General features: G+C 38.3%; 1 protein-coding gene and 1 long non-coding RNA gene across 2 annotated transcripts; both read left to right on the plus strand.

The window, feature by feature from the left end:
* Positions 1–218: 218 nt before the first annotated feature.
* LOC116406835 (serine/threonine-protein kinase N1-like) lies at positions 219–2291 on the plus strand. The gene is made up of 6 exons (XM_031891795.1): positions 219–226; positions 463–525; positions 655–731; positions 1329–1471; positions 1731–1838; positions 2199–2291. Exons 1-6 carry the CDS (start codon positions 219–221, stop codon positions 2289–2291), a joined length of 492 nt encoding a protein of 163 aa, XP_031747655.1.
* A 301-nt stretch (positions 2292–2592) lies between these two features.
* LOC116406706 lies at positions 2593–3709 on the plus strand. Its single transcript, XR_004219763.1, has 2 exons — positions 2593–2938; positions 3331–3709. It is a non-coding gene; the product is annotated as an uncharacterized LOC116406706 (long non-coding RNA).
* Positions 3710–12055: the final 8346 nt, after the last annotated feature.

Genomic DNA, 12055 nt, shown 5'->3' on the forward strand with positions numbered 1-12055 from the left:
GGCCCGGGCCTAGGGCGGCAGAAGTTTAGGGGCGGCATGCCGCCCCGCCGCAAGAACATTTTTTAATTTTGCTCCCATACGGAGCAGTCGGGACCTCTCCCCACTGCTCCGTATGGGAGTTAAAAAGAGCGTTCGCGCATGCGCAATGGGGAGCTGGCGCTTTGCGCATGCGCAGTGGGGGCGCGTTCGCGCATGCGCACCGGGGTGCGCGTTCGCGCATGCGCATGTGGGACGCCCACAGGGGCGGCCTCGGGGCGCACCGGAGAGAAATCCGGCCCTGGGCATCTCTGTAGGTTCCCATTGAGCCAGTAGTACCATTTGTAGGGCAATTAAACCACTAATCTATTTTGTGTGATACTGAATATAAACAGAGAACGTTATAGGTATGCTTAGCTAGTGTTATATGATATCTCTAGTACCATTAGGCAATTGGAAGTTACAATTTTCTCTTTATTTTTGCAGATTTTATGCAGCCTGCATCGTGCTCGGTGTGAAATTTTTGCATGACAATAAGATTGTCCATAGGTAAGCATTGGTAAAAAAGATTCTCAAATACTTTATATGTGAGAGCTGCAAAACATTACTATTGCATTATATGATAAAAAAAATATTGAATATTGAATATTCACTAGGTATTTTTAATATTTTTTGCAGAGATTTGAAGCCTGAAAATATTTTGTTGGATAAGAGAGGATATCCCAGAATTACAGACTATGGAATTAGCACAACTGGTACGTTTCCCTGGCCTCATATTATATAAAGAGATGGTTTCATGTGCCATTTTGTGCATGGCCAGAAACTAAATTTATTCATACAATATTTGTATCCAATATGCAATCAGCTACTGATACAGATACGGCTCCAATCTATATAAATGTGGCCTGTTCCCATTAGTGTGTATGTTATGTGCATCAGGCCTATTTTAAGTTCCATGGCACCACAGAGCCTATTCTGTTCTTGCTGTGGGCTTAGTACTTCTCTTATTTACACTGTAGTAGAAAGGGGAGATAATATTTATAATTGCTGTGTTGGTTCATATTTATATTTTCTATAAGTATGCACACCTCTAGAAGGTACTTTTGAAACTTTGTGTATAACTAATTCATAAGCTGTTACTATACAAATCAATGTTTACTGTATTTGTTAGTTATTTGTATTATATATCATTATTTTAGTTTCTTTTAAAACCGTATTTAATTTGAGACTTAAGTATGGAGATATAGGTGTTATAGAAAATATACAATCAGTATTTCAGGTAGACAGGAACAAAAGTGCGTGAATACAGGTCGCTACTCTGCCACTAACTCAATCCTCTTTTTCTGTTAAAGGTATAGGCTTTGGGCAAAGAATGTGTAACCAATGCGGCACTCGCCCATATATGGCCCCTGAACTATTCACGGAACCTTATTATACCAGATCGGTGGACTGGTGGGCCTTAGGTGTCATCATTTATGAGATGATACTTAGAGAGGTAAGTGTAAAGCATCCATAAATACAATTAGCTGGGGGGTCTATTCCCCTGTATCCTGGAGCCTAAGTGAAACAATAATTTATATATATATATATATATATATAGTCTTTCCCCTTCTTTATAATATATATTAATATGACACAATGACTGATGCCCTGGTCAGATTCATAGTAGAACTGTAAAACTCAGTAAGAACTGAATCGTTGTTAGAGGTCTAAGAAAACCTGCTTCCTAAACAAATGCCTTTCTAAATTTACAGTTGCCATTTGATGGAGACAATGGTGATGAGATTCGTATGAAGATTATTCGCAAAAGGCCAAAATATCCACTTACCCTGCCTGCGAATGTCCGTGATATACTACAAGGAGTAAGTTGCTGCCATGATATTCATTTTATCATCTGTTCTCTAAGGCACAACATACAGTATATATATATATATCTAAGAAGGAAACACTTAGCCAAATATCCAATGCAGAGCTCACTGTAACACCTGCCTACAGAATATCCATCATTTTCTAACCATACAATATCCTTACTGATCACTTTATATAATTGTCACTTATTTAAGTTATATTTAAGAATATGGTTACATGGCTTGGAGATCCATCCCAGGAGACATAATATTATCATTTCATGGGATCATTTCTCATATTAACAGTATAAAGTATAATTTAATATTTAGAGATTTTAGAACCATAACTAAGACAAACTATTCTTGTTTGTGCAGCTGCTGAATAAAAATCCCGCACTGCGCCTGGGATCGACTGTAGAAGGAGCGCACGCAATTATGGAACGACCATTCTTCTTTGTAAGTGTTTGAGAATTTCTTTGGTTTTATGATTGGTGTTCATGTATTCTCTTCCTATCTTTCCATACACTAACATATTATCCTCTGGGCTGTTCATATATTGAGATAAATAGTCTTGCTGGTAGTTTCACCGTTAAATACAATACCATTGCAATGTAATTAGACTTCATGGCAGTCATGGCAACTCTAAAGCATAGTTTATCTGGAGATACTGCCAATGTCTACATAGAAGTACCATTATATATCAGAAGTAGATAGGAGATTTCATACTTAGGGGATAATACTAATAAAGGCTCTTTTCTATGTTGCAGGGAATGAACTGGGAGGCTTTAAGGAGGAAAGAAATCAAGCCTATGTTTATTATGAATAACACTGGAACAGTTCCTTTGACTGAAACTGAACTTAGCGACTGGGAATTATAATTATTTATATTCCCAGTGGTATAAACATCGTGGACCCCTGTAGACCTACAGAGCTAAGCTGCCTGCATAGGGTGGAGGGCGGGGGGGCCCTAGAGCAAATCATGCCCAGGGCCCCGCAGGCCTCTGTTACTGCCACAGAAGTCAAGTCTACGGGTGCCTGAGGAATAAAGTCTCGTCTGTTCCTCTGCTCAAAGGAGATTTCTGGTTGAAACGATGAGAAGCTGAACACTATGAAAGGTAAGTGATCCAACTTGAATCCATTAATAACTCTACACACATTTCATTACAAAAAAACCCATCTTAAGTTGATCTCTGCATATACTGATCCCTTCACATACTTTATCAATACATTTTATAATAAATGACTGCTTAATTATATATAAAAACTTTATTTAATATAGTCCATGATTAATATATGATCAATTATCTGGTAGGAAAGTGGGAAAACTTAAAAGTTTCCTCCAGGAAAAGCTATTTGTCCTTTCATCCAGTATATCTGCCTCTGGAAACCTACAGATATCTGATTATGACATAATAATAATAATAATATATTTATTTCTTTAGTAAGCTATTTTGGCATTTACAATGCACTCCAACTGTGTTTTACAGATTTTTTTTTTTTGTTACAGCAACCACTAATTGAAGGTGATGTCATTCCCTGTGTATCCCTTTAAATGTATTTACTGGGTTAGTTACATTGTTGAAGGCTTTATAAAGGGCATGTGCTTTGCCTGAAATGTCGCCTTTTCGATGTGATCCTTTTTAAATACATATTTTGCACTCAATCCATGTGCTGCGTCTGCTTTGAATATATCTACGACTGGAGAACAGGACGGCATCCAGAAGTTACTGAGCACCGGAGCTTTTCAGTGTTGGAAGAGTGCGGAGACGTTTCTGTATCAAGATCTGTACATATATGTATATATGATCCTTGATAAAGGTCCTAATGTGGGCCGAAATATTGTGTGATATGTGAAATAAAGACATTTAGTTGTTTTTATACTTATACAGAGAGTGCTGCTCCTTACCAAACATATATATAAACCCATACGGAACATTTCTTTGTTAGAAATTTTAAAGTACAAGTCATTGCTGCTGTGTGTCTTAAACCATAGACTTGTTTGGGTCATATCAAAATTGTTGTCTTAATCATAAGTAACTTCATTGAGGGGCTAAAAACCCAATTTTTCTAATTCTGTGGCATCCCCAGTAGCTGCAGCAGCTCTTAGATATGATGGAAACTTGTCACTACGTGTGTCATTTAAGATGTTCACTCTCTTTGGGTTTTTGACTGACTGGTTCATATTGTGTTTTCTTCTATTAAATCCTTTATAACTCCCATCAAATGGTATCATTTACTTAATATTCGTATTTGGACTGAGAAAAAACACAGCGGGTCCCATCCCTTGTGAGCGGCCGGGCCAGGTCCATTCTATGCCGCTCCCTCCCTGTGTGCGATGGGCGTGTTTATGTGCGCCGGGGGTGTAATGGGGAAAAAGTGTAAGGAAGGGGACGCGCAACTGGGGTGGGGGCCCTTGGGGTAGCACCTCCGATGGCCCCGGACACCCTAGTCGGACCCTATTTGGAGGTGTTGTTACTATTTACATTGGGGTAATTTCTCATCTCAAAGAGCTAATTGGAAATGTGCACAGTGCTAAACTGAACAGTGCAAACAAATATCAATTTAAATGTTAATAATTAATTAAAAAATGAATCAGTAAAATATAATTTTAATTTATAAATAGGTTTACATCAATCATTTTCAGAGAAAGAGTATAGAATTAAGGCACCTATGCCTAGGATACCAGGTTTTAAAAAAAATAAATATATATATATATAATATACCCTCATTCTCTGCCATGGATAAGAAATCCGGTGACAGAGCTGGCGGTGAGACGGGTAGGGTTAAGGTGCCCATACACGTTAAGATCTACCTACGGGTGCGCAATATCGGGGAACATGTAGGCTGAACGATCGAATTATAGTGGCGGCAATGGGGCAGTCGGTTCGGGGACCGCATCAACAAGCCGATACGGTCCCCAAACCAAATCTTTTAACCTGCCGGATTGATATCTGGCCAATTTCAGGCCAGATATCGGTCAACCAGGCCCCTCATTCCTGCCCCTACACGGGCCGATAAGCTGCCGAATTGGTCCAAGGGATGTCACACAAAATAAGAAAAAAAAAGAATTTGAACCCCAAAACCTTGAATGTATTTGTATTTAAATCTGTATGTTTAATGTACACACCCAGTGGCACTTTATAAATATGGGGTTGTTCACCTTTGTGTTAACTTTTAGTATGATAGTAATACTCTGAGACAAACTGGTCTTCATTTTTTTTCATTTGTGTTTTTTTTAATTCACTTTTTGTTCAGCAACTCTCCTGCTTAGCTGTTATCTGGTTGCTAAGGTTCAAGTTAGCTTAGCAATTAGGGTGTGGTTTGAATGAAAATCTGGTTTATGAATAGAAGAGGACCAAAAAAGGAACAATAACAGTAGAATTGTGGTATCACGGAGCAATAGTTTTGTTAGCTTTGAAAGTTGGAAGGCAAATCATTCAAAAGCCTATAAGTAAAAATCATGAAGACCTATAGAAAAGTTGTTTAGAATTGGGCATTCTATAACATACTAGAAGTTAACTGAAGGGTGAACCGTCCCTTTAATAAGAAAATAATAATACCCGAGCTCTAGGCAGCAAATGTACAGAAATTCAATTTGTGTCGTTCTATCAGCAAGTGTATGGCTGGAATTGCAGAGAAAAAAATACTGTGTTTTGGTAAAAAAAACATGGCAAATTGTGTCCAAATTTATACTTTTGCAAATGACCCTTTATACTTATTCTTTTGCCCCTCTTTTAGTTTATGTGTTGTAGTAAGCCCAGCAGCAGCTGATACATAACTTATTTATAATACTGGTAGTTGTTTCATTAAGGATATGGAGGCTTATTAACAAAATCAGCGTAGGTACAATAAACCATATGAGTGGGTTGCACGCTTGAATGCTCTCGTCTCTTCTTTATTCACTGGTTTGTTGGGTTCAGTTCTGCTTTTATAGCCTATCAGTGTAGTAATGGGAACTAAGCAATGCCAATGCTATTATATTATTTCCATTCCATTAATATGTCGCTCCAGTAGCTGCCATGTTATCAACATAGTAGATCTGAAGCCCCGCACATATAGAGCCTCCTCCCCTACTTACGGCCATGTTAAATACCTTGTATCTGCCACATGTACTATGATGGGTTTTAGCTCCTAGTGACCTTTTGTAGTACATCCCTCCAGCTTGCCCCGCTCTGAGCTCTCCTATCTGTCCTCTGCCTACCTGCTCCTTCTCATGGTATGGTGATTACTAGAACTGTCTCAACCCTCCTGCCTACTCCTGCTCCACTAATGTTTGCAAACTAATAGTAAATGAGGCCTACAAACACTAACTACAGAGACCCCCCCAGGTCACCTGAATTTTGGTGCTTTCTTCCTGCCTCTGTATATGGCATGGAGGTGCAGTGCCAACCAACCCATCACACTATACTAATATCACAGCAGTTAGTATCTTTGTCGTGCCCAAAGAAAAAGAATCGGGGCAAATCTGCTTTTCTATTGTGCACAGATCGAGGCAGGAACAAAGCAAGGGACCAATCATGTGAAATCATTCTTTTGCAGTATTATTATTTATATTGGGCCATCAATTTATGCAGCACTTTACAGAATAGAGGGGTACAAAAGACAGAACAGTTAACATGTACATGTAAACAATTCACAAAAATGGGTTACAGTTACATTTGGATGAGGATCGGAGACACTAGGGGGAGGGCCCTGCTCGCAAGAGCTTACATTCCCTGTTATTCATACCTATTGTTGGATCACACACACATTGTACTCATTGTTGCTCCCTCATCAAAGGAGGTTGTGCGTACTGAAATGTCAATACTGGGCAGGTTAAAGAAGAGGTGGCATGGCAAAAATAGGGAGTAGGGATATGTCAGCTGTAGGGAGAGATTATATATAATTGCGGGTAGCATTATTTCTTACTTGAGGTGACAGTTGCCCATAAGTGTCTCCTGCTGCTTCTCTGTTCAGTTCTATGGCTTAATGAGACAGGATCCAGGAGACGCTAGCTGTATCAGTAACCGTTGCAGGGATTAGTAAAGCTGTGTCCAATTGAGGGTGCTTCTTCTTAATATACTATTTTGGCAGAAGTGTTATTCTTTATGCAAAGAAAAAGCATCTCTTTCAGGTATAAACAGCAGTATAACGGGAGCGCATATATGTGAAAAAAACAAATAATAGTGCAATATTGTTTAAATAACAGATCTATAGAGATAAACGCAAACACCAAATAGATGTGTAAAAAGGCTTTTTCACTTTGTGTGAATCACCCTGTGCAGTAGTACAAAATGCGTACTATCCGGTACGCTTCTTCAGGAGTTTACCTTCTTCAGGAGTTGGTAAACTCCTGAAGAAGCGTACCGGATAGTACGCGAAATGCGTAGAGTATTTGAGAGCTTGTACACTATCTACATTTTGTAAGTAGATTTTATTTTAGAAATTTTATGTAATAAATGATCTTGCACTATTTGCCGTTTTTTCTCCTGTTTGTGCCCACACTGAGGATATGGCTGTAATCTGACTTTGGATATACTTTGGGCTAACTACCCATCGCCATGTGGTGAGCATTTTGTACTACTGCACAGGGTGATTCACACAAAGTGAAAAAGCGTTTTTTCACATCTATTTGGTGTTTGCGTTTATCTCTATAGATCTGTTATTTAAACAATATTGCACTATTATTTGTTTTTTTTTACATATATGCGCTCCCATTATACTGCTGTTTATACGTTTGGAACCCAGCCAAAGGGGTTGTCTTGAGGTGGAGCAGCAAGTTTACTTTTTAATCACTACTACTATTGAACACTATTGGATAAAAGCGCTGAGGACCTGGTATTGTATATACCGCACAACATATCTCTTTCAGGTAAAGGAGAATAGAGAAGTCATTAAAATGTTTTGAAGCAACTGACAACTTCAATTACATTTCTCTTGCTGTTTATTATATCTGAAATTTAACAGAATAATATTAATTTGAGATCTTCAGTGTATGGGATTACGTATCCTTGCACTGTGGTAGTACAGCTTGCTCATTACCAAACTTAGGGCATAATAAAGTTGAATGATCCATGGGTTTACGGCAAAATTCAACGTAGTGGTATTCGGCAAGGTTCTGCCTTCCGATATTGATAAAAACTAAATAAAATCAAATGAATAATAAATGCCTAAGGTGGCAGCTTCAGGTTTAATCTGTTTGCAGAAACTAACTGGACCAATGGGAGCTGTGAGAAAGGTTAGAGTTTTTATGTCTCCATAGCACATAATATAAAGATAAGCATCTTTTTGGTAAAGTTATGGAGGAACCAGCGAGGTTGGGTGAGAAGGGCTAAAATCAGTCAAAAAGCCGTTCCATTATGCAATAGGGCCCAACTGGAGAAAGAACAACAAAGGGGGGTTGAATAGTTGGCAAATGAGCCAGCAGTGGGTGGGGGGGCAAACAGGCAGTGGGGAGGCAAAGCAGAATGATCAGCAGGGGAAGGGCATTAAGCAGAGGGAGGGGCAGAGGATGGACAGGCAGCCAAATCTTGGCCCAAGTTGTTGCCACGCACATAGGTTACCTAACCAACATGGATCAAAATAACATTTATGGTTTAAAAACTTCCTTCAATAAAAAAACCCACGAGATACATAAAGTAGTGCGGCACAGGGGAGCGGGACACGGGCGTGTAAGGGTTGCTGTCTGTATTAAAGGGAATGGCTGATACCGACTGGAACATGAAATCACCCAGGTACTGTGGCATCTATTACTTTTACTTTACTGCTGAGTAAGCACTAACCTTACAGATCTCATTGTTTCATCCGAGGTGTTTATATAAATGTGCCTCCATGTTCCTTAAAGGGGATGTACAATTTAAGTTAAAAAATCTAAAATCAATATAAATTTGTTTAAAGTGCTCTGACATTTAAATTTGCCGTTTATTCAGTTTGTTTTACTGCTGTACTGGCCAGTAGAGGGTTAAGTGCCCGATACAGGAAGAATTAGATGCTTCCCTACACAGTGATCTTGCCACCCTACATGAGACACTTCACTGGTGGCCGACTGGCTAGCATAGCAAAGCTAATATAACAAAGCTTATAATGGCACGCTGGATTCTGAATGGAAGATTTGGAAGACGACTTACCACAAACACTATGATAATAAGGTACAAATACAAAATGTGCCATACTTACTATCTGTGCTGCTATTTACAGTGGTTGGGACATTGGCTCACCTGATCGGACCAGATGCAGACTCAGTGGCACTCTACAGCTCCAACCTGGCCAAAAGAAAGTCACGATACCAAAGCTTGAATTAATTCCGAAATGTTTGTAGTCCTTGCGAAAAGTACAACTTTTTCGTGGAAGTTAACGAAACCCACGAAAAAGTTGTGGAATTTTAATGAAATTATTGTGGACACTACATTACTGTATGTAGGTGAGACAGTGCAAGCTATTATACATATTAAAGAATATATTGTAGTGTCACCCACTGTGACCTACAGCACTTATATTTGCCTATTTGTGTCTGTTAGTTACCCTCCCATATAGATTGTAAGCTCTACGGGGCAGGGACCTCCTTCCTCTTGTGTCCTCGACTCTTAACTTATTGCTGCTGTATTTATCTGTATTTATTATTATATTATACCCTGTTTGTATTAATGTATTCTACTGTACAGCGCTGCGTACATAAGTAGCGCTTTATAAATAAAGATATACATACATACATACAATAAGTCAGCATAAGTTCACCATTCGGACAAATAATCTTAAATTACCAGTTCCAGCTCATTTTTATGAACTTAATGCTCTATTGCATCTCTCCATTTTTTGGTGATAAAGGTTATTCCCCACTGAGACGTAGGGGTAATAGACTTCGATATTTGGATATCTTGACTATGTGCTTTTATTCTTTGTATATGTAATTAATTTATTGTGTAAGTGGGAGGGGTGGGGCAGAGGGTGGATGTGGGATATAAAAGTGTGGCTGAGCGGGAAGCTCTGAAATGTTGCCTTTGTATTTTTCTACATTTAACAATAAAGTGACTAAAGAGTGCAGGACTGGTCTGTTGATTTTTGTATGAAAGCTGCAGCAATCGGCTAAGTCCTTCTGCACCTAAATGAGAACCGGCTGTGCCAATTTTCTTTAGAGACTGTATATATATTTATATATGTATATGTATGTATATATATTTATATATGTATGTATATATATATATATATGTATATATATATATATACTGTATATAAATATGGAAGTACCAAGTCATAACATTTAGCCAAATCCATTCTGGAACCTTCGTTTTTACAGCTAATATACTTGCTATTATGTGAATGGAGGAGTAGTAGAAACATTATACAACTTAATACATAAAAACTCACCCACATTCCATTCATAAAATGTTTGAGATTAATAAACGACATAACAGCTGAAACATCAGTGGTCTGTTCACTTTAAATAAATCAATGTAAAATATACTAAGTCCTGTGTGAGCGGTTCCTGAACTCCGTATGTATGTATGTGTATATATATATATATATATATATATATATATATTATATGTCTGTTATTAATCTCAAACATTTTATGTCAGCATTACGAACTAAGAAACATATCAGTGAAATTTTAATCAGTCTTTACAATAGACTTTTGCAGTTCTTCCTCTATCTCCGCATCCCCAAGTTTGCAATTTGCTGCCCCCATCTGGGCAAAGCTGGTACAGGATACCTATAATGTAGAAATACGGCAAGTTATGTAAAACAATATGGGCTCAGCTGTAAGTGCAGAGTTGTGGGGGCATTGGCACAGGCGCCAGCTAATATTAGCTGCAATGATGCGGATGAAGACATTATGGGAACTGAGATCAGTCCCTGTTACTTACATACTGTGAATGTATTATAATTACAAACACTTAGCAGTTCCACACATTTAACATCATACCAGAGCAGAGGTGTCACAGTGCTGCAAGGCCCCATAGCTCGTCCTTTCAAACGTATTTCATGCCAGTAGGCCGTTTATCAGAGGAGGTGTAATTCAATGGTAAGTATATATAATACGTAAGTCACCAAAGATGTGCAAATATTCCATTAAACAGATGTTTATTGGTAAAACACAAAATTAAAGAAAAAGCTTAGGTTTATTCCAACTGCATATTCCTTACTAGCCTGGTAGTTATAGTCCCACTGGACACTTTATCAGAATGACATTTAAATAATCTCTATCCACTTCAGCTCCACCATAAATTAAATCAAAAGTGCATAAAACCCATTGTGCTGTTGCTGTAGATTCTACAGTTTCTGATCATCAGCACGATGTTGTTTAGATGGCAACATGTGGTCTAGATAAAAATAAATCTGAAAAATAAACACGAAAGCTTCATGGAATGTTTACCCCTCAATAGGGAATTTGGAATTTAAGTAATGCATTTTGCAAATGGCAAACAGTGTACATAGTTATTTGTGTTGGGCAAAATGAGGATAAACAGATGTAACTAGAGGGGTGGAATTAAGAAACTGGTGGTGATTGGGGCACAAGGTTTTGGGGATAAAACATAAGGGCTACCCATTGCCAATGTGTATATAAAAGCCCAGAAGCATCTGGATATTTACTGCAAGGATGGTGCCACTTCCCAGAGGTGCTGGCTGCATCAGTTATCACTTGGCAAAGCCAGCACAAAGCATACTACTGCTGTAGGACCTATTATCCAGAATGCTCAGGGCCTGGGGCTTTCCAGATAAGGGATCATTCCCTAATTTGTATCTCTTTGTTTTATTATTACAGAGAAAAGGGAATCATTTAACCATTAAATAAACCCAATAGGATTGTTTTACCTTCAATAAAACAATTATATCTTAGCTGGGATCAAGTAAAATGTACTAGGATATTATTTAAAAAAAACTGAATTATTTAATGGAGTCTATGGGAGATGCTCTTCCTGTAATTCAGAGCTCTCAGGATAATGACGGATCTCATACTTATGATATTTTTCAATTCCAAGCAAATGACAGCAGCCAAACAATAACATATGCTATAACAAAACTGCCAATAAAAATAAGGTTCCCTGACAATGGGTTTTGCTCAACATTTGTCTACAAGGTATAATACTAAATTAAAAGGAAGGTAATAATAGCGTCATAGTGTCCAACCCAATAGCATTGCACTACAAAAATTCCTCTTGGCAGGTATGCAATCTACCTCTTGGCCCACTCACCCATTCACTAGTGTCAAAGTCCTGTCTCTTCCATCTACACTTCCATACTCACTCTTCCTT

Source organism: Xenopus tropicalis, chromosome 8, assembly GCF_000004195.4.
Source record: "Xenopus tropicalis strain Nigerian chromosome 8, UCB_Xtro_10.0, whole genome shotgun sequence".
Taxonomy (NCBI): Eukaryota; Metazoa; Chordata; class Amphibia; order Anura; family Pipidae; genus Xenopus; species Xenopus tropicalis.